The sequence below is a fragment of the Athene noctua genome, chromosome Z (genome assembly GCF_965140245.1).
Source record: "Athene noctua chromosome Z, bAthNoc1.hap1.1, whole genome shotgun sequence".
NCBI classification, from domain to species: Eukaryota; Metazoa; Chordata; class Aves; order Strigiformes; family Strigidae; genus Athene; species Athene noctua.
This window is the reverse complement of record NC_134077.1, coordinates 83,490,805-83,517,144: the sequence shown is the minus strand read 5'-3', so window position 1 is coordinate 83,517,144 and position 26,340 is coordinate 83,490,805. Positions and strand designations below refer to the sequence as shown.

At 37.7% G+C, this 26,340-nt stretch overlaps 1 protein-coding gene across 1 annotated transcript in view; it reads right to left on the bottom strand.

Moving 5' to 3' along the window:
• Positions 1-521: 521 nt before the first annotated feature.
• The window catches only part of MSH3 (mutS homolog 3), a 124,649-nt gene continuing 98,830 nt past the window's right edge, over positions 522-26,340 (bottom strand). Inside the window, exons 21-24 of the mRNA XM_074931461.1 lie at positions 7,770-7,956; positions 7,434-7,563; positions 4,677-4,851; positions 522-1,621 (exon numbers count right to left, since the gene is read on the bottom strand). Coding sequence (XP_074787562.1) covers positions 1,513-1,621; positions 4,677-4,851; positions 7,434-7,563; positions 7,770-7,956 — 601 coding nt within the window. The 3' untranslated portion in view covers positions 522-1,512. The remainder of the gene's footprint in view (positions 1,622-4,676; positions 4,852-7,433; positions 7,564-7,769; positions 7,957-26,340) is intronic.

The following is a 26,340-nucleotide window of genomic DNA, read 5'->3' as shown; positions in this document are numbered from 1 at the left end:
AATGGAGCATTACACTCATTATGCTTGACAATGTGTGGCATAGATAAACACAGGTGTAACCATGCTTTGAAAGACTAGTTTTCTTCTTCAGCTCTTCCAGTTTAGATAAATATACTGCACACTCTGGAAGAAGGTGCTTTCATTGATTTCTGCTATGTGAGCAGCAGACTATTTGTTTAAATGACGCTTTGTCATCTGAAGAACCTGGAAAAAAAGTCTTAGGTGAAGGTTAGAGATTGCTTATTGCAGGTATAGAAATAAATACACTCTTTTCTGCATAAAATTCTCTATGTTGGAAAGGCTAATTCAATCACCTGCAATGGTATTATTTCATATTCATCTGACATGCATTATTTTGGAAAAAATCCCTCATTTACTGATAAAATTAGAAAGGTTGAGCTGTCTCAGATTGCAAAACCTCATTTTATTTTTTTCTTTATAGAAAAATCAAGATTATAATTATTTCACTTATTTCCACTTTTTTTTTTTTTTTTTTTAAATACAACAAACTATTTGCCAATGTTTAAGTATGTCAACATCAATGTCCATTTTCATAGCAAGGTATTTCACCTGGTTATGGTTATAAAGGAAAACCAGTTTGGATATCACATTCCCATTTGAAATCTGGACTTGAAAACTGCCAATAAAAAAAAGAGAAACGTGTTTTTCCCAACTTTGCTCTGCATTTGACAGAGCACCAGGGATGCCAGTTGCATAGTTTGAATCGCCTCTTTCACCTCATCTTATGATACTCCAACATTACTTAGAGTAAGTCTTTCTCCAGTCCGTGCCAGAGGGCCAAGATCAGGAGAAAAGCTGAAGCTGAAAATGAAGCAGCCATGTATGAAAATGAAGAAGAGGGAAAACAGAACACAGTCAATTAATATTTTCTACTGCTGCCTTGAAAAATATCAATTGCACCATCATCAATCCCATCAGTAGAAACAAAACTCTCCTGTCCAACCACATAACACACACTTTCTTAAATTCATCGTACACGTAAAATTTAGTGTGTGCTCTATAAAGCCAGTGAATTTTAAATTCGTTAATACTAGAACAACAACAACATAAAAATTCTGTATGGTATTTATTCTTCCCAACTGCACAACAGTGCAGCATAGTCAGGACTGAGCTACATTTTCCCAACACAGAGGAACATTTTAGAAATTGAAGTACAATAAAGTTAAAAGACATTATTTTATTTATAAAAGATTTATCTAATAATTTACCAACACAATTTTTCATGTTTTCTAAACATATTAGAAACAAAATCCAATGCCAGCAGTCATTTTGCAATTAAGGGTGGAAAATGCTTCAGGGAAGGAATGTGGAATAAGAAAATGACATGCAGGAAGTGGACGTGGGGCATCATATCACAATGCAGCATCTCTTATCTCTTGAAAGGCAGAGTCAGCTTAATGCACCTAGAACTACACCCTGATAGAAACTATTAGTCTCCAGATGTATATTTTGTGTCTCAAATATTTTCCATCTTTAAGCATGATTTGCGGATTAAAAACTGTCCTTTCTTTCATCTTCAGGTTCACGCATACTTTTCCATTTTTGTAGCTCCTGAGAATCATTTATCTTCCATACTTCAGCAAAGGACTTTAGTTTTTTTCTGTGGAAGAAAAAAAATCAATCAAAATACAGACACATTTTTAAATTAAGCACATCAAACCCTGAAAACCCTACAGTCATCTACAAAATTTTATACACATTCGAAAATAGCAGTTTGTATAGCTCAAAATGTTATGTGGTCTTTAAACCATCAGTTAACATTTTCAAATGTATGTATTCCAGTTCTAGGACAGTCAACAATTAAATTTTGTAACTAACTTACAATACCACAAGCACTGACAAGATGAAATAAAACACTGAACGAGAGTAAATCATTAAAGGAAATGAATAGTATTGTAGTTTGCACCATTTAATTTTCAGCATTCAGTTCCTACAAATTTGCACTCATAGAATCACAAAGAGGTAATGCATTTTAGAAATAAATATATACATCCTTTCTATTTTCTTTTTACTATTTTTTTATTTACGAACATCTCATAAGAGCTGTGAGAAATAATGGGACATTTAAAATGGGTTAACACACATTCCTGATGACAAAGATGTCAAGACTGGATGGAATTACCCAGTGGATTTTCTTAAATAATACAAAAGTGATTTAAAGAAATAAGACAAGGCAGCTGGCCAGTGGGTATTGTGACAGTACAAGTATACTGCTATGAACAGGTCTCAGTTTGATTCCCAAGATTATCGTAATCTTTATTTCCTACTGCAGATATACCCATTTTAAAATTTGTTACTGTCTCTTTTGGGGAGAAGGTATAGAATACTACATTGACACCTAGACCACATCATGGCAATAGTGAAATAAATGGGAATAAACAAAAGGAAGTACTTTGATAATGACCTACAGGGGAGAACTGGAAAAATTCAGGATTACATAGTATGATACTTTATGACTGTAGAATCATCAGCCACATTTGATATTTTTTTCATTTTTTGGTGACTTGGGCTCCAGGTTTATATAGATGCATGACGTTCCCTCCAAAGTGCACAATGAGGTCCACAATGAAGGGATAACCTGGTATGGGTCAAACTGATGAATTAGCAACTGCTGTGTGGTGGATGTCCCTTGTCCCTGACCCCCTACATAGCACTGTCTCAGTAAAGGGGGAGGCAAAACTTCAGATGGGGTAGGCTGGTCTGGCAGGCAGGGCTGCAGTCCCGAGGTTACCTTTATTTACTCTACTAACTTCTGCCAGAGTCAAGGGCCTCCTCCTCTTCTCGCTCCCACCCTTTCTTCTTCAGGTAATGCCTGTTCACATGTAACGTCAGGAAACTGAACTTGCATGATATCAACTGGAGAAAGAATGCCTTTTCAGCTGGATCAGCTGGACCACCTGTTCTATGGTCACGCCAGAACCAGCCCTGGCACCACGGAGAAAGGGCAGGGGAGAAAAGGCCTGGGGAGCCTGCTCCAGCTGGTGTAGCTCAGGGGGTAGCAGTCTGCAGTGAAGTGTGGGGTGCAGGGGCTTCAGCCTTAGTCATAAGTCAGGATAAAGGATTCATCACAGCCTTAGATTAAGTATTTAGTCTTTTTCACTTTAAGAATACAAGCAAATTTTAAATACTGAAAGAGAAAATACAGGTGGTAGCTTACATACTCAAAAGCTGACAAATGGGATACAATTAAATCCCATAATTAAAATTGCCTAGTCAGCCCTCACTCTACCCCTCTATGGGCACTGTTAATCAGTCTTCTAATGACATAATCGCATACTATTTTTACTACTCATAGGTTTTCTATGCAATTAACTCTCTTTTTAGTAATGGAGACATGCTGGAGCTCTATTTGTGTCCAAGTAATATGCTAGCATGCTTTTCATAGAACAAAGGAAGATAAAGCAAAGGGACATAGAATATTATTTCACATCTTAATTTTATTACACAGTAACTCTGGCCTTCCAGCTAATACTGTCACCTTTCTGAACAGTTTTTTCTTGATTTTAGAACCCTACGTATCCTATAACAACAGACAGACTTAAGATACTGATAGTAATTTGTTTTACTTTTGTTATGGATGAATTATTCTTTCCAATTAATATAAGATACCACATTATTTTTCCCATAAACTGCATGTATCCTCAATAGAATATTTTTATTTCACTCTCTTAAAAGGAGATAAAAACTGGAGTTAAGCGCTAAGCACCGTTAAATTCAAAATAGCTGCTTCGACCTACAAATAATTAGTACTTAAAATTTTCTCATATGAAATTATTCTGTTAGGATTAGTTATGGCCATCAGAAAAAAAAATTATCTTGATTTATTATATCCTAAAGAGCTATTTGAATTTTGCTGATAGAACTGCCACTGAAAATAACAAAAAATTCAGTGAAAATGAATACTATGACATATTTGTATCTAGACTGTGTACATAATGTTACAGGTTTTATAAAGATGATGGTATTTGATACACATGGGAATTTTCACAACTACTTTAATACATAAGGTACATACACCCCTAAGTGAAAACTGGTTATCAGAAAAATACTAAAATCTTAAGACTTTCAGTAAAATTTTGTGTGTTTGGGGGGGGGCAATCAAATGATATTATAAATATTTATTTTAAAGTTAAACCTGAATAATATCAGCAATTCCTTCTACACTATTGTATGCAAATGCAGTTTCAAGTTCCAAAGTGAATAATATGCTTTCTAAATCAAATCTATTAACATTTTCACTATTACTGGTGAGAACAGAAGTAGATATTAGAAGATAGTTATATTTCAATTCTGTCTTCCTGAAAACAGTGAAAATAAATTTGCTAGTGTTCGCCATAATAAAAAATAGTTTATTTCTGATGTTAGCTCAATACACTTTTTTTTTTTTTCATGTTTCAGAGGGCAGCAATTAACCTCTGACATGATAGGTAACTATAAAAGCTAAAGCTTTAATTGAGATGGATAGCACATTTTCCTAAATACTTTTTTCAAAGTTTTGTTTCACCGTCTCTTCCCTGAAGGGTAGGAGGATATCTGAGAAAGTAGGTCTTACTGTTCATTTCAATGCCTATTGTCTGAAATGCTCTTTGATTCATCGCTGAAGTTTCATTAGGGAAAAAAAAAACCACAACCACAAAACCCACAATTGTTCTTACCTTTTCATATTCACTATTCTCTCCAACTCCTTTGATTTATGAGCTGCCTTCTTCAAGATTTCTTCAGGAATATCTGCCAGTTTGGCAACATTTAGCCCATAACTCCTTGCAGAGACTCCTTTAGTTATTTGATAAAGAAAAGTGATAAATTCAGGATTCTCTTCATCTTCAGATCCTACAAAAAATAAAACCAAAATAAAAACCTCCTCTGTTATGTTAATAAAAATGTAGTAGACCAAAGATCAAAATGGCAAAGACTGCAGTCTCATTCATTCATGCTTCCTGTGTGATTTATTCCATTCCATTCCATTCCATTCCATTCCATAGAAAAAGTTTCCTTGAGACCATGCATTTTATTTACCCATTATGAGACTGAAAAACTCTATTATACTTTTACCTGGTGTCTTATTAAGCAGACTTGTGTGCGTGTGTGTAAAACATGGAATCTTTGTATGTCAAATCCATTAGTTATGCTGTAACTTCATGTTTGCTGAGCAATGATAGAATAAAGGAAGTGTCAGTAGTCCCACAGTTAAGAAGTCCATAACTACAGCACAACAAAAGTCTGCTGCCTGCCAGGAAACTATGAGCCACAGAAAATGCTTATGAAAAACCAAAGGTTAGGACAGTGGATCTTCTGGTAGGGATTCTTTCTATTCCATGACACTAAGATGAAAACATAATAGCCATTATTATAAGTCTGATTACTCCTTCCTCTTCAGACATCCTTGTTGCATCTCTGCACAACCCAGACCTTGTGTAAAGACCAGAAAAACTATGGGGTCATTCACTGCCATTCATTCATCTGTCTTAAAAATGCATGTTTTTGGAAACAATGAAGATTTCCATAAATGCTGATGACTCAAGCTGATTTGATCTGAGTGATTCAAACCAAAGATTGGAATAAAATATGCCATAGATCTCACTTTAAATAAAACAATTAAAATGTTAAGACAGAAGGTGCTGAAGATACAGGCAGAGTAAGAAACATAGATGTGTCGTTGCTTGCAAGCTGTGGTACTATGCCTATCATGCTTTCTGTAGTAAAATAGTAAAGATTACATACAGCCTGAAGGTTCAGGTCAACTAACACTGAAAGTAGAAATAATGAAGCAGCACGCTGAAACACAAAGTATAGTGTTTCATGTACACAATATTTAATAGTAAATGTTGGCAACATCTCAACTGTCCGAAAGTACCAGAGAGCAACAGTTCAATTAATGAACTCCATGAGGAAAGGACCTGCTGATGCTCAGAGGAGTGATGCTCTTAACTGGGAACATCAGTGTGGCTAGATAGTGCTGACCTAAACATGACGTCACGTTGAACTACCTGTGCTCAAAGTTAACACATATTTCAGGGATCTCTGCTTCTAATATTAAAGAGAATACAAAAGCTGAAATCTCTCTCTAGCCAAACCCTAAATTTTTAAAATGACTCTCCAAAAAACATTTTATTAGTGGTAAGACTATATATTTAAATACATTATTTAGTGATAAATGCTGAAATGCCCTGTCCCAATTAGTATACAATGTAAGCAGATAATACAATATTAAGAATGAATTAGAGGAAGGGTAATGGCAAATACCGTGCCAATTGTTGAAAAAAAAAATTCTAGGAATGATTCAGGGAACAGGCCATTACTAGGCAAAGAAGGAAAACCAGAATAAAGGCAGAATTGTCAAGCACCTGATTAAACCTGATACATCAAGAAAAAAGATAATCAAAGCAGTATGTATGAAGGGAAATCCTATATCACAAATCTGTTGTAAATTTGGAAGTCATGTGAGTATAAGAGATGCAGTGGATAAACCCTATGCAGATTTTCACAAGAGTTTTGACAAGAGTCCTGCATTAAATGCTCTTCTGAAAACTAAGTAGCCATAAACTAAAAGGAAGACCTTTGCATTTGTAAATAATTGGTTAAAAAATAACAAACAGATATTAACAGTCAGTTCTCACCATGAAGGGTGATCATCACTACGTTAGACTGTTACTCAACATACCCATTGTCCTACAAGAAAAAGAGCTAAGCAGTAAGCTGACAAACTTTACTGAAACTATTAATTCAGAACAAGAGTCACAACAAGAAATGCTGTTCCTCGTCTGCTTGGTAAAACCAGAAATGAATGGGATTATGATAAACAATCTACAAAATTAAGCATGGCACAGAAAGGATGAACAGAGATTATTCCTTTGCCTCTTCTAATTCAAGAACTGGGACCATCGAGTGAAGCTACATGTTGTTTCAAAAGAGTTTCAAAATAAACAAGAGGAGGTGATTCTTCACACAATACAGTGTTACATTTTGGAGCTCCTTGACATGGTAGGATGAAGATGCTAAAAGGATAGAAGGATACTCAGGGAAACTAGAAAACCTTGTTGAAATGAAATCCATTGAAGATACTAAAAACCAGAAAACACATGTAGCTCTTGAAGCCCCCTAAATAGCAAATGTTTGCGGACAGTGAGATCTTTTAGAGAAAGAGTTGCGATATGTTTGATCCTAATCATCTGAATTAGGCTACTGTGAAAAGTTGGATACTGGGCTGGGCAAATCTTTTAGCTGATCTAGCTCAGTCATCCTTAAAGAGAAATGGTTCTTCCGTGTTCAGGCCCCCCCAAATGTGTGTATAGACTGATACGCTAGTGATTCTGGATATATCACGTTCATATGGAGGCTTAAATTACTGTAACAATTTTACAATTTTTGCCTATACCTATAGTGCCAGAATCTCAGGTGGATTTATACTGTACCTTTTTGTTCAGCACTTTCCTCCTCATTCACCAAGAAAGCCATGTGGTAATTACCAACTTTTTCTGGATACACCTTTTCTAGCTCACAAACTGAGGGATAGTGAGTGACAAACAGGGTCAGTGACTCCACCTACAACAATGAATTAGACACATAAGGAGGTTTCACTTTACATTTTTTTTTAAACACAGCAACATAGAACTGGTATCCTTTATCCACATCCCTTTGCTCTGAGTTTAAGCATCCACATTTTTACAAGGAAATACCATGCTGAAGTCAGCCTACCATAGTACAGGCTGAAAAAACATTCACAAGCATGTGTCAGACTGAACACTTACATCTCTAATAAAATGTTCAAGTGTAGCATAAGCGATAGCAATTCCATCGTGTGTGCTAGTTCCTCTTCCCAATTCATCCAAAATTACTAGTGATCTTGAAGTTGCTTTTCTTATTATCTCAGCAGTATCTGTCAGTTCTTCCATAAAGGTACTCCGGCCTTTGTAAATGTTGTCTGCTGCTCCCATTCTGCATTGGGATACAACTAGATCAATTTATTAAGTTCAAATAAATGCCAGATAACCTGGAAAAAAAAATCAGGATAATGAAACCATTTTGTTAGAAATCTCTTGCTGCCCCTCAAAGCAGAGCAGAAAAACCCAGGCAGAGCATTCACCTTCCAGAACAAGCTATGTTTAAGAAAAAAAGCAACAGCAAGCACATGGTGCAGATTGAGGGTAGCCTAAAAGACTGAAAGGCCCAGAGGGAACCACTTACATACCATAAAACAAGGGCTTGCATGTATTCCCCAAGACAACATGGTATACTGACCCTATAGGCATCTGGGGGAGGTGAGGCTGTAGGGACAGCAGATAATTTTTCTGGGCCATCGGTAATCTAGTCCCAGAGAAAATCCACAGACAGAAATCTCAGCATCCCATTGTCAGCTATAGGAACCAGGGGAAAAAGAGAAGGTAGACAAGGGGGGATTTCTTAGCATGCAATTCTTCCACCTTGACAAACAGTGCAAAGCAGCCTGTTCTTCCCTTAAGGAGGACCCCGGGAATTCAAAACAGTCAGCTCACAAGAAGGATTCCAGCAAAAGGAGGAATGAAAATGAATTTTACTTTGTTTGTTTAGTTCAACAATCTAATTTGTATGTTTTTTAAATGCTAACACCTTAAATTATCAAATATTAGCATTTCTATGTAGAGATAGAATGGACATTCATGTGACCAGGAATTTGTACATCCAGATACAGCAGTTAGCTCCTTCAGGCAGTAACAAAACAACAATTATTTCCCATAAATACACTGGTACACAATCTTACTAGCATGCTTAAAGATGATTTTAAGAGAAAGATTTCTCTCCTCATCCTTTTACACAACTGTCCTTGAACTTACTGGCCTCCATGCAGATGAGCTTCCTTTCTGCTCCACATGCAAACACATGCATACACACATACACAAATTCCTTCATGTTTCATACAAGTCTTGAGGAGTGTTTCAGATTCATGCAACCTTCAATCCTCAAATTCTAGCTCAAATTGTGAAATTACAGTTTTACTCTCAGAAACCTGTTGGCAATTCACCCTGTTTTTCTCTTCTTTTACAGCTTTCCTTACATATTCAATTAGAATGCTTTCTACTTGGAAGAAAGAACATTTCCTTTTTCCATACATGCTTTTCAATTACATTAATCACACTACAATATCACTTTTGAGATAGCTTATCACTAGTAAGCCACTGAGTAGCGCTGTAAAAATGGATTTGCTCACTCTCTTCAGCCAATAATATAGTAACATAGAAGCCATACTGATTTAAGGAAAACTGACTCATGGGCTTAGCATATTACATTTTCAAATATAACAGCTGGCCACAACAGTATTTAAAGTCACTCAAAACCTTTAAAGAGAATCCCAATATAGCTTTTTTTCCCTCAGTCTTTTGCTGCATCTCTTCTGTTTTGCTGCATACTTCTGTTGCCTTCAGAAGCACTAGCAAGATATTAATCATATTATAACAATCTTAGGATTGTCAAGAGTTAATTGACTACCAATAAAAGTACCTAGCAGGTTGGACCCAGTACAGCTATGATTTCTATATATTCTCTGGTTCCTGTGCTGGAAATTTGGTATGGTGGCATGCATAACTTCACAAAACACACATCTTCAATTATAGATGAACTAAGTTTGGTAGGAGATGGGCATTATGATACAATGAACAAACTGGGTGTTTTTATTTAATTATGTCCTTACATACACACAAAGGAAGTATACTCCCGTATACTCTGGAAGAAGGATGATTTTGCACATAAGCTAATTAAACTTTACATAAATTTCACTGTATTAAACATATAATTCAGAATATCGAGGCATTCTGAAATTAAGATTTTATTAAGACACTTACTACCATAATCCTTTCAAATGATGGGTTAAGAACTATGAACATATTACTGAATTTCTCACAGTGCACGCAATATCCCCCAGCCCCTTTCCTAGTTTGATTCAGCCATCATGTACTACTTCAAAAATCATGCAATCCCCCTTTATTGCTGCATTACACAGACCTACAGAGAACAATATAACTTAGATCTATTTTTAACACAATTAACTACAAATAAGTTCACCAGAATAAGACATACTTTTTACATCTGAACAATTTCTGGCTCCGTAAATCAGCAACTTTAACCTTAGTTTCTGACCCTAGATTATTAGTATTGTTATTTTGTAATTTTTATTTGGTTTTTCATTACAGAGACACCATCTAACAGGCTGTGTGTTCTGCACCTATGATGATTACACTGAGAGTTCTCAGTTCTATTTTTCTCTTGGATTGCATCATTTCCATAGAGCCTTCAAAATCATTTAGTCATTTTGTATCTAATTTGCATTCACGAAAATAATTTTCAGAACTTCCTCACTAAATGATCAAGATACAAACAGAAATTAGTATTATCTTTCTCTTGTTAACAACAGCTGCAAAAGAAGCCTTTCTTTTCAGCATTTTAAAACATTCAAATCCAACTGAGGCTTATCTACAGATTTTAGAAAAAGTGTATTTTTAAATCACATAAAAACTCTTAAATGTCATCCTTTGAAAATGGATAAAATTGTTCTTTCTGCCTCTGTCCTTGACACTAGAAGAATCATACTTGTCTTTTAAACCTACGTGCTAAGCCATACTATCCCAGAAACAAGAATATCTATTTTAATGTGGATGATTGCATTTATAAAAGTAACAGTTAATATGCAGCAATGCTGTATTATTCCTGATACAACAAAGTTTGAGTCAAAACACCTATTCCTTAAACAATTCTTTTTTTTTTCAAGTTTAAAACAGCTGTAATAAATCCCACTGAACTTCTACAAGATTCAGTTGCTTTGAATTTACATTTTAATGTAGCTTGCCTCCTAAATGTTTTTATACATCAAAACATTAAACTTTTTCCTATAATATTCTGCCCACAAGGAGCATGCAGACATCCAATGTGAAGAGTGCCTCTTTAGTGCTGGCAAGAGATCCATCACTCCTCAGAAAATGCAATTTGGCTGGAAACCACTTGTTATAATGTCTCTTTGACAGCCAACCAAATTTCATAAAATTAAAAGCTCTTCATCTTATAATGTTCAACACATTTATTATGTAAAGAAAAAAAAAAAAGGAGGCGGCATTATCTCTATTCAGTGCTAGGTTTGAAGCGGTAAAGATTCCTGTCTATAGCCTCAGAAAAAACAACAGGGAGGCAATGCTTTCATAAATTAATTTTTCAAGTTAGATGATATGCAGCAGTAGCTAGCTTTATGTAAAGCAGACAGCAGTATATGCTTGACCTGTATGTGACGCCTCAGAGAAAAAGATACAGATTTTCCTTACTCTGCAGTAGGTACAAGCTATGATACCACTTAGAAATCACTTGAACTAAATAGCATAACTTTTTTCCTCACATCTCAAGAATTTTTAGGTAGTCCACATCCATTTAAACTTGCTCTCAACAGGCACAAATTAATATTGTTAAACTGCATGGCCTTGAAATTTACTTCAAAGTCTGGTGCTTTTAAGCTTTTGATCAGCCAGACATGTCTGACAGCCATCCATGAAAAATTTGTATGGAGGGAGGAAATCTGAGACCACCAAGCTCTTCTTGGAGCTCCTTCTCTCAGCATCCTGTTATTACTGCTCTCAAAAAAATCAGTTTCATGGAGAAGGGGATAGACTTGCAGACTTGATTACTAACAGTGGCCTAAGAATAACAGAATAACCCAAGACATTGTTTTAGAACAGAGCAGAGAGGTCCCCAAGAGAACTGCAGCTGCTCTATGCTAGCAGTCTAGGGGTGAAAGTGATGACATGTAGGTTAAAACAGTAATTGTTCCAGTATGGTAGAAGGCAGTGAAAAAAATAAATTTCTCAAGCAGAAAAATGAATCTGAAGGCTCAAAGCTTCTATTTAAGGTTTTTTCCATGCTACCTTTCAAAAGAACTTACCTGACATGCTGTTAGTTGGTTTGGTTATAAAATTAAGAGCACTGTGTGGACATCAGGTATTTTGTATTCTTTTATGTTAGTGTGAATCCCTCCCATGGTTTGTGAAAGTGACCAAGCAGCTCAAGAGCTTCCAGTGGTAACAAAAAGAAACTATATAACACTGAACAAATCCTAGAAAACAAGGTTGCAAAATAGCCCTAAAGCCTCATTTTCATACAGTTGTCAACATTCTGATGCTATTTATTAGACCCTAGTTTATAAAATACTTCGTGGTGAAAAAAAAACCTTAAATGAAATTTAAGATTTTTCAACTTAAGTTTTAGAAACATGCATTTGACTTTAAAAGTTCATCTAAAATACTTACCGGAGAACTGAAACCTAGTGCCAGTTACAGAAGAATAAACCTAACTAGTATAGAGTCTCCATACATGGCATTCAGCTTCTCAGATATGTTTTGTCTTCCCAGGGATAGAATTGAAGCCAGACTTGATTTCAGAACGTACTCATAGTCAAATTATTTATTCATCAAGAACAATTAACACTAAAAGAAAATGACTCTTTTCTCTGAGAATATCTTAAATGTAAGATGTAGAATACCACACCAACAAAGACATTCCTTCTGTGATTCAAAGAGAACACCGAGAAAAACACAAATAAAATAAATTCATAACGTGACTTTACAATTCCACTCACTCCCTCTCACACAAAACCCTTCAAAATGTCATTTCAAAGATCACTGTATCTGAATAGGAGTTATTTAAATTAAAATAACTAGTTTACAGAAAGAAAGGATTAGATGGGCTCTTGTCTTACAGTTTATCCCTTTTCTTACATAGGACCATTCTCTACAACACATTTTTGATAGCACTGTATAGTTAATAAAGATGTCATAACAACTGTTTTTTATCCTTATATTTTTTTCAGAAAACAGGCTTTTCAGATTAAGTTTTATGCAGTCTCTGCAGTAAACAAATGGTCACAAAAGTGTGAGTATTAGCCGAAGAGGATTATGACAAGAGAAAAACTCGATATTGATCCGGACATGAATGGGAGAACACAAGCGCAATTTAATTTCCACACTTAGATAAATCTTCTCCCATTGAACTGGGTTATTGACTGTCTATTAGGCACCTAGCAAACAACGCTTACAGAGACTTAACAGTAGTCTGCAAACTGGTCTGCCAAGAAAATGAAAACAGGCATCCTAAATGGAGGACTGGCAGGCTGACTACTGCTTGTCCTCTCCTACTGCGGTCCCAAGAATCCCACCAGCTTTAACCAGAACAATCACTCAATTTTGCCCACAAAAGCGATTTGAAACCCTGTGTATTTTAGAAACACTCAGACTGCTAATAAGAATTTCACAGTGGTTAGTATAAAAGTAGCCCAGTTTGTAACTTCTGGCTACTTTCCTCACATAATAAAAATTTACCAAGTAATTCTTTAGAAGATAGCATCTGCAAATTTATAACAGTTCACTGGCAAGAAACTAATGCTTCACACTCCCCCACAGAGTACTGGTAAATCATTGACTTCATTTCCATCAAGCTCTTACTGATTCAAACCAAAAACTGACAATAAGAAAAATAATTTACAGAAACTGCAATTACAGAATTTTAAAAAACAACTCTTACCATAAGTATGATGGAAAGCATTGTTATCAGTATAGTTATTATTTTTGCATTATTCATGGGCAACTTCCAAGAAGTAAATGTGTGCAAAGCTACGTGGATGACGATGATGGGAAATCAGAAGATGCTCACGATACTAACCTATTCACAGTCAGCATGCACACACACTCAACCATTTCTGCAACTGCTTATTTGCAAATTTTAAATGAAGAAATATCGATGGTATGTTATCCAATTTAGAAGGGCAGTTGTCGAAAAGCCTGACAGAATCCATTACACAGTTCACGTAAAATACATTTTTACTTTGTAAATTATTGTAGACATATGATATTCTCAGTCACTGAGAGATTAATGAAACTAGTAAAATCTAAGACCACTAGGGATACATACTTTGCATTCTCCTGGAAAGAAAAGAAAGTCCAAAGCTATTTACAGTTTCATGGTGTTTTTTACTTTTTTTCTCTTTCCCTTTTCTTTATCACTAGGTAATTGAAATACCCAAAACAAGTATTCACTTAAATCCTCATTATCTTGTAGACCTGGCCAACAGAGGCATGCTGCACACACGAGCACCCAGTATATTAAAAGAAACATTTCTAACAGGATTAGTTTTCAAGATGTGACTGCATTGATTTTTTGCTGAAAGCCAGAGGAAAGAAAAACATCCAGAGATTGCAGTGAACATTCAATATTTGAAAAGCTTCACCGTGACTGGCAGAACAGGTATGACTTAGTGAAGATGAAATAGTGGTTTAGTCAATACAGTCACTGAGTGACAAGAAGTTACCAATATCTTCTCATTCCTAATGCTTTATAAGGCAACAGAAATTCAGTTGTTCTTCCAAAAGCTTATGTTACCTTACCTGGTGAAAAACACCTGAGAAAGTTCTTTCTGAAATTCAGCAGTGATACCCTCAATAACATGAGAACTCCTTAAAAATATGTTTTACATCACTGTTAAAATAATCCAGCAGACTCCTGGTTACTTCTAAAATTTTCCATTGCATTTTAAAACTAGACTTGCTCAAGTCTTTTCTCCATCCCACATTATGCACAACCCTACGGCAGCTGGCTGTCAGGGTGCAAGGGCTGAGCTCTCTGAGAAGCAGAGTGGGGTGACCGTTAGCAGAACAAGGACACAATAGCAATAGCTTAAATTCCACATTCAAACATGCAAAGGATTTTCTATGTAACGTATCAATGGATTGCTTTCCACAGGTCCATCAGCTTTTACATTTATACAAACAGAACTAGGCATTTCTTCTTCTTGTCCTCAATGAGAAAGCTATGATTTGTTCTTGTACATAGGTACAAAACTGAGGTTTCTCCTTCTGACTGAGAGATCTGAGAACACAGGCAGTGCATACCAGCAGGTCAGTACAAGATGGAGCAGTTTTATGAAGGCTCCATTAAGCAACTGAAGCTCCAAATGCATGCTTGGTATTACCCTGATCTCTCTGCAGGAAACCACTAACACTGTATAAATGTTACTGATGGTCAAGAGAAAGAACAGATTAAGAGTACAATAATTTTGCTGAAGGATAAATTATAAGCACAGATATTCAAATCAGGGTGTTCGTTTGTGAGCCATCAATATTAGCCTGAAGAAGCTGAAAAAATGAAGACGAAGAAAAACCCAACCCTAAAATATGCACACTTACTACCCTCAGATTCCAGTGAGGGAACTCAAGGTAATTAAGTTAATGTGCATATGTAGCTGAAGGATTGAGGCCAAGGGGGATTAAAAAGCAGAAACTATAGCAACAGACTAGAGACAACAGCTGAAGCATTCGGCGCAAGTGAACTCTTCCCCTTTAAACCTGTGGACGCTACAGAAAATCCAATTCAAGTTGTGACTGGGTTAAATCATAGCACGGAAGAGTTTTATAACAGCAAATATCACCATTCAATGCAAGAACTTCAACTTTACTGTAAAATAGGTGGTCAGCTTCACAGGCAAATTTTCTCCCCCCCCCCCCCCGGCCATATACATTTATGGGGAAAGCCTTTCAATCCCTTTCAGGAGTACTGCAATATGCAGCAGAAATTGTTTTATGAATCTGACTGTATGTATAAATGTCTTTTATTCTTTTATTCACTTCAGTGAATTTTCAAGCCTGATTTAAACCCCTGCAAACAAAACAATTGCTTGTATTTACAGATTTTATAAAATGCCATGTATGTAAACCAGGCTGTTTTGTGAAATGTTATTACATGTATACAAGATATAAACCCAATACTGCAGATGCATGTTATTGTGAAAGACATGAAACTAAATTAGCTACAAATACATGACTAGCACCACTTCGTTTATTTCTACAGAGCTATAGAATACTGTCAGAAATAGTTACAATTCATATGTACTGTGATATGCCCAAGACATAACTTTTCTAGAACAACAGAATAATATAATTTTCAACTTAACAACTAACTACAACTTTTATTTACTTTCTCCTTTTTCAAAAAGAGTATCTCCACGTGATAAAAAGAATAGGTGCAATGAATTTAATATACCACATTTTTTCCCCTGAAAGCTGGGAATAATTTACCCCAGAGGTGTAATTATGTGACTGTAAGCATAAATGAAAGGCTTAAGTATTTCTTATTATTCTGGCAATAAACACAAATACAATTAAGCAAGAACAAAGTGAAACAAATTACCATATTGCCATAAAAAAAGTAACATTTCTGAAAACTACTTTTGGGTTCTTGACAACTAACAAATTCCGTTTGTCTGACTGTCATTGCTTTCCAGAGCAATGCAAACAATACCTGTTTAGCATATCAGTATATAAAATTCTCAAGTGCACTTGCCAGTCACTTGGGATTGCTTTGTATGAACAGTTCCCTACTTTTCTGCACAGTACATAAATTGATGTGTATGGCAAAACCACTATGCAATATTACTACATATGTATTAAATAAACAAAGATGTGAAAAAGTACCTTTGCTTTTAAATTTTCTGACCCTTACCTTTCAGATTCTGACTGCACAGGCAAATGGAGACAATCTAGAGGTGTTTTTTTTCAAAGGAAAATCTAAATGACTGAAATTTAAACATTTATTTTCAGGTGTAGATAACAAAAAACTCCAAAACCCCCAAGCATCAATCAAAGTTCTGGCCAAAACCAGGTAATGTACAGACAGGGTGCTCTGCTGAGATAAATTCCTCCATAGTTTCTATTCAGCACTCAATCTCCTGGTGATTTCCGTATTTCATAGGATGCCTGCACACTGCCCTGCCAAACACTGCTGTCACCTCAAGACTAGAATTTCATAGCCTAGATTTTTATGATAATGGTATGAAGAAGCTGACTAGATGAATCTTCATGCCAGGTTTTTTGTGATTTAACTGATATTTCTAGGACACTCAGGAAGACTAATCTTCATAATCTTGCCCTGTAAGTCTTGAAGAAACCAATAAAGCTTAATAAAGCAATAAATGGAAACAAGGAATTTTTTTAGTTTGGTAACTGGTGATACTGCACATGATACAAAAATGAGAGACTATATGTTATTCTGGCAAAATACTCAAGTTTGTTATAAAGAACAACAACTTATTATTGCTAAGTATGTGAATGCACAAAACCTATGTCAGTCCAGACTAACCATCTGACTAATTCTGGAGGTTGTGATCAGTACCAGAATTCCGAATAAGGCACAGAAACCCTGAATTGGTAATAATGCAGCAGTTTCAGGGAGAGATTTTTCAGTAGATTAAAAAAAAATAATCAATGATTATATAGTCTCTCATGTATAATTCCAAGTATAGTATATTTTGTTTAAGGTTTATTACAAAATAAAAACCACTGTAGACCCCCTCAAGGGGTGAAAAGCAATACCATCACAGTCCACTCATAGAATAAAGGACTGACAATAAGATGGGACAGGTCCATTTAAGACATAAAAGCTCTGCAAGTCTTTCCCACACACTAGTAACCATTTTAAAATATCATCAGCATGCTGTTCCTTCAGCACTCAAGGTTAAATACACAAGAGTAGCTTTGGATGGAGGATGTCCATTTCTTTATCATGTTCTGTGAAAGCTCTATGTAGGAACATATGTTATTCTAATGAATAACACTTCTAAACCATTTTCAAGCAAGCAAGTTCCTGGGCAGTCTCTTTGCAACTACAGCTTATCTGTGAACCAAGCAATGCATAAGTAGCAAAAAAGACAACAAAGCTGCATTCTGGGCATAAACTGCTCTTTTTCGATGTTTGTCCATTGCTGTGCAAATAGCACTATTTCTGCAGTAAAGCTCTAAAATAACAGAGCTTGTTACTTATTTATTATTTTAAATACAAAACTTTATCCACTCTGTCCTGTCCTGTGCAACATCCTTCTAATGATGAGCTGGTAAAACTGGAATTAAACTAAGAGCAACATGATTTGCCTAGTTACAAAAAGCTGGGAATTTAGATCAATGGAACATTCACTTCCATTAATATTTAAGAGGACTATTTTGTTTTTACTCTTAAGTGATTTACCTCAGATTTCAATTTATTGTGAAAAGCACTTGGAAAACATCTTCCACTCAGTTTCCACTTTGATAGAAACATTCTCTTTTTCCTGCTTCATGTACCACTCCATCCTGTGCTTTCTGATTTTCTCAAGACTTCTTATAAAATGTACTCTTAAAAAGCCTTGGAACATTTTAATCTGTTAAAGTAAATCATGTAACTTTAAGTATGTTCCAAATTTTAATGATGGTGACATTCCAATGAAGAAAAAATAAATACCAATATTCAAAATTGCTCAAATGTTTAGAGGTGTTAACACGATATTTGCTTTCCATCATGATTTTTAATTGTACTAAAATTTGTAATGATGCCATAAATATGTGCAATTTATCCAGTTAAAAAAAGTTTGTCTAGAGAGAAAATAGTGAGGTTTGTCTACTAGTTTCTTTCAGCTCCACACACTCTTGACAAAACAGTAATATGCGTTTGTCAAGCTGTCCGAATTAAATAGCTGTTAAAATATTTAGGGAGATAACATCCATAATATATCTACTCTAAGATCCCACCTTTTTGAAAGTCAATTCCACCATGTAGAGATTAGACAAAGAAACATTTTGAATAAAACATACAGAAGAAAGCATTATGGCATGTTTGATGCACAGCCTTTAAAGAAATATGGATTAATAAGGGCTGAGTTTTCTTGTTTTTTTTAGTTTACTTTGAAGAAATCCTTCATCCCTAAACTGTCCTGTAAACTTTAGCAGCATTTCTTTCCAGATTATCATCTCTTCTCTTCTAGACCACGCCAAAACAAGGTAAGCATTAGGGACCTTAAAACAACTGCAGGCGTTCCTAAAGGTCCCTTGTATCAAATGCAAGAACTACTAGTCACAGTTCTGCCTTTGTAACATACACCTGTAGGTGGAATAAATTTGTACCTCTCCTAAATGGCAGAGCAATATGCCAGTTTTTTCACCGCAGCACAGGAATAGCCATGCTCTGCTGTGCACAGTAAGAGAACGTAATAGAAATACCATATTATGTACACTCTCCCGAGTCCTCTGCATCTCTACTTTGCGCTCCCAGCTAGTGTTCATGCCATTGACAATACGTGAGAGCTTTCTGGCACAAGATAAAAAAACCAAAACACAACAAAAAGGTTGAACAGACTTCTCACACACACCTTGCAGAAACAGATACCTACAGTCCTTGAAGGGTTATGGGAAAGAGCCCATGGGCTACATGCACCCCGCATCCTGCATTCTTGCGCAGCCTGCACAAACTTTCCCCTATTTTCTGGCCCATAAACTCTCTTTTGGGTGACTACAATCAAGGCAGAGAAATAATATGGGTGAAGGGATCCATGATGGCTGTAGAAACTCTCCTCTCCCATCTTTGTGTATCCAATTGTAGGTGACTGACATGGGTCTTTCTGCTCACAAGATGATGGAAATGATGAGCGTCAGTCACATCAGTCAAGCAGGCATTCAAATACTGCTTTTTTGGATATAACATCAAGCTCTCTTCCCTGTGTGTGTGGAACACTCACAAATTTAAGCAGAGTGCACCACATCTCAGTTTTGGAGATTTCAGGATCAGTTGAAAATACTACCTGAGCAACAAGGGAAGTACAGCCACCAGCTGGAAGAACAGCACGATGTATTGAGTTACACACTTAGAGGGACTCTGTGATGAAGTGTCTTGGCCTTTAAAGCAGCTTCCTACTGACAAAATTTAATCTCATCAGTGTCACCATGTTATATATATAATGCCATTTCTTCTTTATACTGGAATGCATAATACAGGTTGACTGACTTGTGCAAAGCGTTGAAAACATGCATGGTCACTTTGTCCAAAGAACTGAGAAGATAGGAGCTTGCTTTCCTTGCACCTGATACTGTTTCTTAGAAGAAAAAGAAGGATTATCTGGTGGGCACTACTGAGGTGCCTCTAAGACAGAGTGCCACTCTGTCACTAGAAAGCAGGCCCAACTGGGATAAAAAGCCAGGCTGAAGTAATGTGCTAGTCCGAGACTGATTGGCAGTACCTTGCTCACTGACACTCCTATGGCAAACTAAGTAATGTGTGCACCTGGAATGTCTTTTCAACGGCTGACACAGCTTGTTCATATATGTTTTGCTAGACTCTAGGAAGACTGGGCAGGTGAGGAGGTGAGTAGAGAGTCCTCTGAACTGTGTTACCACATGTACACATTGGGTAGGTCTGCAAATGCAATTTTCAATAGAAGAAGGCAATCTCCAACTGGCAAGTCTCTCAGGAGTTGTCCCTTGCAGCAATCAAAATTCCTTCTCTTTAGTGAACCCAATGATCAACTCAGAACTGCCACTCCTTGGCAATGTGCATGGCTGGAACTAGATCCTTGCTGCTGGATTTGAAATAAAATGACCCAACTAGGGCCAGTGATGAGGGGTATGAGACTACCTCATTATTTCAGTGTTGGGGGAGGCTGGCAGTTCACAACCAATGCAGAAAACATTCTTTCCTTTCCTTTGTCTCCCCCCTCTCTTTACAGATCCAAAGATGACAAAAGCTGAAAGCAGTTTCCTTTGTATGAAAGGGAACAAAGTAGGTCCCTGCACTGGGGTCTGAAGACTGCCTTCAAAGACATCTTCAAGAAGCATGGCCTGAACCTAATGCTTTCTTTCAGTTTTCACATCTGGGAATGCAGGCAGACCAGATGTATGCCAGGAACACATGCAAGTACCTCAGCAGGACACAGCTTCTGCTGAATCAGAAGCATTAGGTCACTCTATGATGGCAACAGCTTAAAGTCAGAGGGCCTAATTTGTATGGCTCTGCAGCTTTGTCATGTCAAACAGACATGTAAGGATGAGCTTCCTGAAGATTTCTGCACCCCAGTTTTAGTTGAATGAGCAACTATTACACATGTTCAAGATCATTATACAAGGGACACAGACAAGAAAATACCAAATCAGATATATAACTTGAACCCTGGAACAGTTAGATTCAGGATTCCACCTGTGGCCATGTCTATCTGAAAGACCTCACATACAGACATGTAAAATAAGCTGGAAGAACAAAATTGTCCCTCCCTAGCCAAGGTGAGCAGCCACCATCTGTTTTCACTTTTTCATATATACTGTGGAATTTGAGCTAAGTGAGTATCTCCTAACTATAGACTCTGCAATGAGGAGTGCCCTCCATGTTAAAAATACATTTAAATCATCTGTTACAAGGATAAAATGTAGGACAAATTTCTATAAACCTAAATACAGATCATGTGATGTGCAGAGACTATACCAAGACAACTGCCTAGAAGTACAGGCAACTGCATGTCTTATATAACGAAAAAGTATTAAAGTGCTGCTTACCTAGGCAACCTACCACTATTGCCTGTTAACCTGAATTACCAACCTCCTCCATCCCTGTTTTCTTAATATACTTTCTTAGACAATTCAAACTCTATTTCTTTGCCATCATATGGATTAAAGACATGTTGAGAATCTGTAAACAGCGTAACAACTCTTTTGAGAGAGACGAAGTGCATGAGAGGACAATCTACATGCATCTTACTGATGCTTCTATTTATTCCTTTAACCTTTAAGCATGCGGCACATAACTTGCAAGAGGCAGTTTTCAAATGCAATTGAAGCACAGTGCATCGAATTAGTTCAGACAACTGAAGCTGCACCTTTAATAGTATGCCAAATTTAGCTGATGTTATAAAACTTCACTAGAAGATATATGTCACTATACTGTGACTGTGCATACCTGCATTTTATCACTAAAATAAGTGAAACAGCTTTTATTTTAATACAAGAAGAGAAAGCCAGACAGGTAAGTGCTCTAGGAAGGAAATTCTTCTGTCTCCCTTTACCAGGGTTGGTAGGAGTTGGGTGTCCTTCACAGTATTCTTTCTAAATGGCAGCTTGTGACGTCAATAAGTTGATCCTCAAAATCCTGAATACAGGGCACCTGGTAGATTTAACTATTAATTAGTTTCTTTATTTGAACATATTTTACCATCAGATTGTTATAACATTCTCCCTCTCTCTTTCAATTTTTAACATTGACCCTGATAAAGAGGTACTGGTGACCTACAGGAAGTAGGCTGAAGTCTACAGCTGTAAGAAATTATATCAGTAATTGATTGTAAGTGGGACCTATTGAAAGGTCAGCTTTCTTCTGCAGCTAAACCACCTCTTCTGAACACATGATTAGGTCTACAGAATTTCTTTCATTAGTTCCTCTGTATGTGCGTGTCCACGCTTGCTTTGTCTTTCTACACAGAGAAACATTATATTAATTTCAATGTCTGAATAACTACATTAGAAGAACTAACACAAATTGAAGGTTAATTTAAAGCAAAAATTGAACCCATTTGCTGCAAGGAGAAACTCAGATGGGAATTTTAAAACATCAGATAATTAAATGCTCAAATCCCATTAAAAGTCAATATAGATTGGCTGCTGACCTTTCCAAAACTCTTTTAAAATTCTTAAATATAATGGCACTGATTAATTTGAATTCTTTAAGCAAAGGTTGCATGATAACATCCATTATTAGAGAAGGAAAAAAAAAAAGACTAAGAGATCAACCAGCAAAACATCCTCAAAATATTGTGTACTTCCTCCATATTACACAGATATACCTTAAAGAATGGGCATAGCATAAGGTCTGAAAAGCAGAAATTTTTTGTATGAACATGGTTTACACAGACATTGACTCATGAAAAAAACCAATAGAAGTATGGAATATCAAGTGAGAAATTTATACAAATGCTTTACTAATACAATACAGAAATCTGGAGAACGATTTAGTGTCTTTTTAGTCTGATGTTAGGAAGCTGAAGCCACCTAACAATAAAGCAAACTTTTTACTTATTTCACAACCCCTAGCACCCCCTTCCCAGGATTAGACACAAAGCATAGCAATGGGAATAGCAAGGTTGCTTTTAACAATACAAAAGATGAGATTTTGGAGAGTTCATAAGTGTGAGAGACGAGAAACCAGGCCTGTGAGAAACTAAGACAAACAACCTGGGAAAGCAAAAGTTGAGGCTGATTGAAGAAATGCCTCAAACACTCGCAAGACAAAACTCTGAGTCACAGGGTGCATGCTGTGGAGGCCGAAGCTGATAACGCTGCCCGATGTAGCTGGGGGAGAGAGCCCTGTGGAGACAGGACGGCTCTGCCCTGGGGCACCTGGGCAAATTTCAAGGGCCATGTGTCCGGTGAATGAACTTTGCTTCATTATCCACAAAATGCATATTAAAGTTGACACCCCTCAATATGCTAACGAGGGCTGTCATGATCATGCTAATGACATCATCCCATGAAACACCTTACCCCTCCCTGTACATGGGATACGTAGCTATGTGGGTCGACCTAGGGGACGGACCCAAGGAAAATGGGTATAAATCAAAGGGGGGAAGAAAGGAGAAAGGGCTCTCTCTCTCTCTCTCTCTCTGCCCCCCCCCCCCCCCCCCCGACCGTCTGGAGAAAGCAGTGAAGGGAAGAAGACGAATGCCAGCGAAGAAGACGGCCGCCTCCTGGAACCCTCGCCGGCGGGATCAGCGCAGGAACCCAGACCGGTGATCTGTATCCCCCCATTCCCTCTATCTCCCTCTTTTCCTTTTTCTATTAAGAAATGCAAAGCATATTATATTGCTCACCACAACTTGCTCTGTACTTGGCCAATTATCATGTGTTCAATTAGTACATTGTAGGTAGTTAATAAATGCTTGAACTTGGAGACTTGTTGTCCGCTCCAATTGGGGATTTGCGAATCTGAGTCACTTGTCCCCCTCGTCGGAGCGGGACGTGACATTAAATTGGCGTAGTAGGCAGGATCCCCTTTGGTGTCGGAAAGTCTTGTGAAATAGTGCTTCTCTATCCGACAAACTCGGACAGGGAGAACTGGGAATTGGCCCCTCAGCTCTAAGCTGGGAGAGGGTCGGAGGGATACCGATTCTCTATCCGATAAGGACAGGGGGAATCGGGAAGTGACCTCTCAGCTTTAAGCCGGGAGAGGTTCGAGCAGTTGCAAGCCATGACTGGCCAGGAAATGTCGGTGCTTGATTGCTCCCCTATTTTTGAGAAGCTGAAGGAGTATAAGGCTTGTCCTCCTCCTTTAGTAGAGGTTTGGGCCCACGATAATTGGCAAAATCCAGAAGCAGTGGCGAGCTATATCAGTGTGCTTGCAGGGGTGAAAGGGTCGCGACCAGGCAAAGGAAAAGCTGTTGTGTGTGCTGTATTAGGGGCAGCACTGACTGCAGCCCAAAAAGATAAACATGTTAAGAAACAATTAGAAAGGGAAATGATCGAATCCCTACAAGATCTGGTAAAAGCTCTCCAGGATCAATTGGTTGAGGAACGTAAAGTTACTGAACAAAAAGCTAAACTCTGGCAAGAGCAAAATGAAGCTTTGAAAAGTCAATTAGCTGATGAGCGTAACATCACTCAGCGACTTCACATGGCTCTAATAGATGCCCTGGACCGAGAAAAAATCTCACAGTCTGAAAAGGAGGGGAATGAACAAGAAACTTGTAACCAGACAGATCTTAGCTCTGTTCCGGATAGTGAACAGGGATTTACAAGTCTGGCAAAATCAGCAGCCAGACCCTTGTACCCAATGAAGGATTTAGAGATAAGCCGAAGGATTTATTACCCCGAAAACGAGGGGGCAAATTTAAGACCATTAATTAAAACGGAGACCACCGAGGGTCAAGGTGGAAGAGCTCCGCAGGTCACCACTCGAACTACACCGTACCCAGCAACTGAGCTTGCAAAAATTCAGGAGAAATATACCAGACGAGCTCAGGAAACTGAAACTGAATATGTGTGGAGGGTATCTTTGACTGGTGGCGACCGAATTTTGTTATCAGAAGAGGAGGCCCAGGGGTACTGGGGGCCAGGGGTTTTCTTAGTTACTGACGACCAGAGAGAACCGTGGTCGTTAACTCAACGAGCTGCTTATTGGGCTGGGAGTCTGGACCCATTGGAAAGAGGGGATCCAGTATGTATTGAGACCCCAACCATAAATCATTTGACTGAAAGTCTGCAGAAGGCTGCTTGTCTCCAATTAATGCATGACAGGCGTTTGGTTCCGCAGCAGCCTTCCCCGATGTTATTAATTGCTAACCCCGATCAAATGACTCCCCTGATCCGGGGCTTGCCGGACTCTTTGAAATCATATGCAGTACAATTACAAGATCGTTTGCGGATTGCATTAACCCCACAGAGGGGGAGACGGGGAGCGGGAGAGCCCATGACTTGGGGAGAGATAGCTCAAGACTTAATAAATTATGGCCGGAGAATGGGCCTTACCAGGGGAACGGGTAAACCTAAGCCCTCCTTATGCAGAATGGAAAAACAGGAAAATCTGTCTCCTTCCCCTCCGCCAGTTTTAAGAGCAAAGAGAAATCTCTTGTGGACTGAGGGAACGAGACAGGGGATTCCCCGAGAGTTAATGGATGGTCTGACTACTGCAGTTTTAGAAAAGCTCATTCGAGCCTGGAAAGGCAGAAGGAAGCTGCCCCCCCCACACACAACCGAGCAGACCTTTTGGACTAAGGGAGGGACAGATCTGAGAACTAACGAGATGGTGGTAATTGCTTCTCAAACACCAACTGCCCCTGAAGAGGACTTGATTGATTTAGGGTCGGGAAACTGGATGTGCCATCCCCAGTAAGTGAGCCAGGGGATGGCAGGTGAGTCCACTTAAGGAGGCTCACAGAAAATACTAAGGGAGACTTGTTGATTACTTTTCCACTCAGCTCCCTTAAAACTCCAGTTAAATTTCTAGTAGATATGGGTGCTCAGGTCTCAGCACTCCAAACTGATGTTGCCAAGCGGAACGGCATAATTGCTGGCAAAAAGCAGATTTGGGTTACAGATGTTTTCAGGGAGTCTAAGCCACAGCCGACTACTCGGGTGAAATGCTGGTTACCTGGGAATGAAACTGCAACAGAAACTATTATGATTCTAGGAAATTTTCCCACAAATATCCTGGAACTTGACCTATTGATGGGACAAGTCTGGGTAGATTCAAAAGGAAGAAAATGGAAATTTGGGTCCCCAACTGCCTCTATAAGACTTTTACAGCAAGCGCCTGTGCTTCCTCCTTCTAGTAGACTTACCCACTGTGGGGCAAGTACCCCTAACCCTAAAAACTCCCATCAATATCTGTTCATGGGTGGCTACTGATGCCCATGGAAAAGAATACTGTATCAATACCAGGTGGATTGTCCCTGCTTTCTAACCATCATTGTTTTGTTATGCATGTATTTGTTTTACAGGATATTGATCCTGGACGACCAAAGACCTATGTTACTTTTAGTGCTTTCAA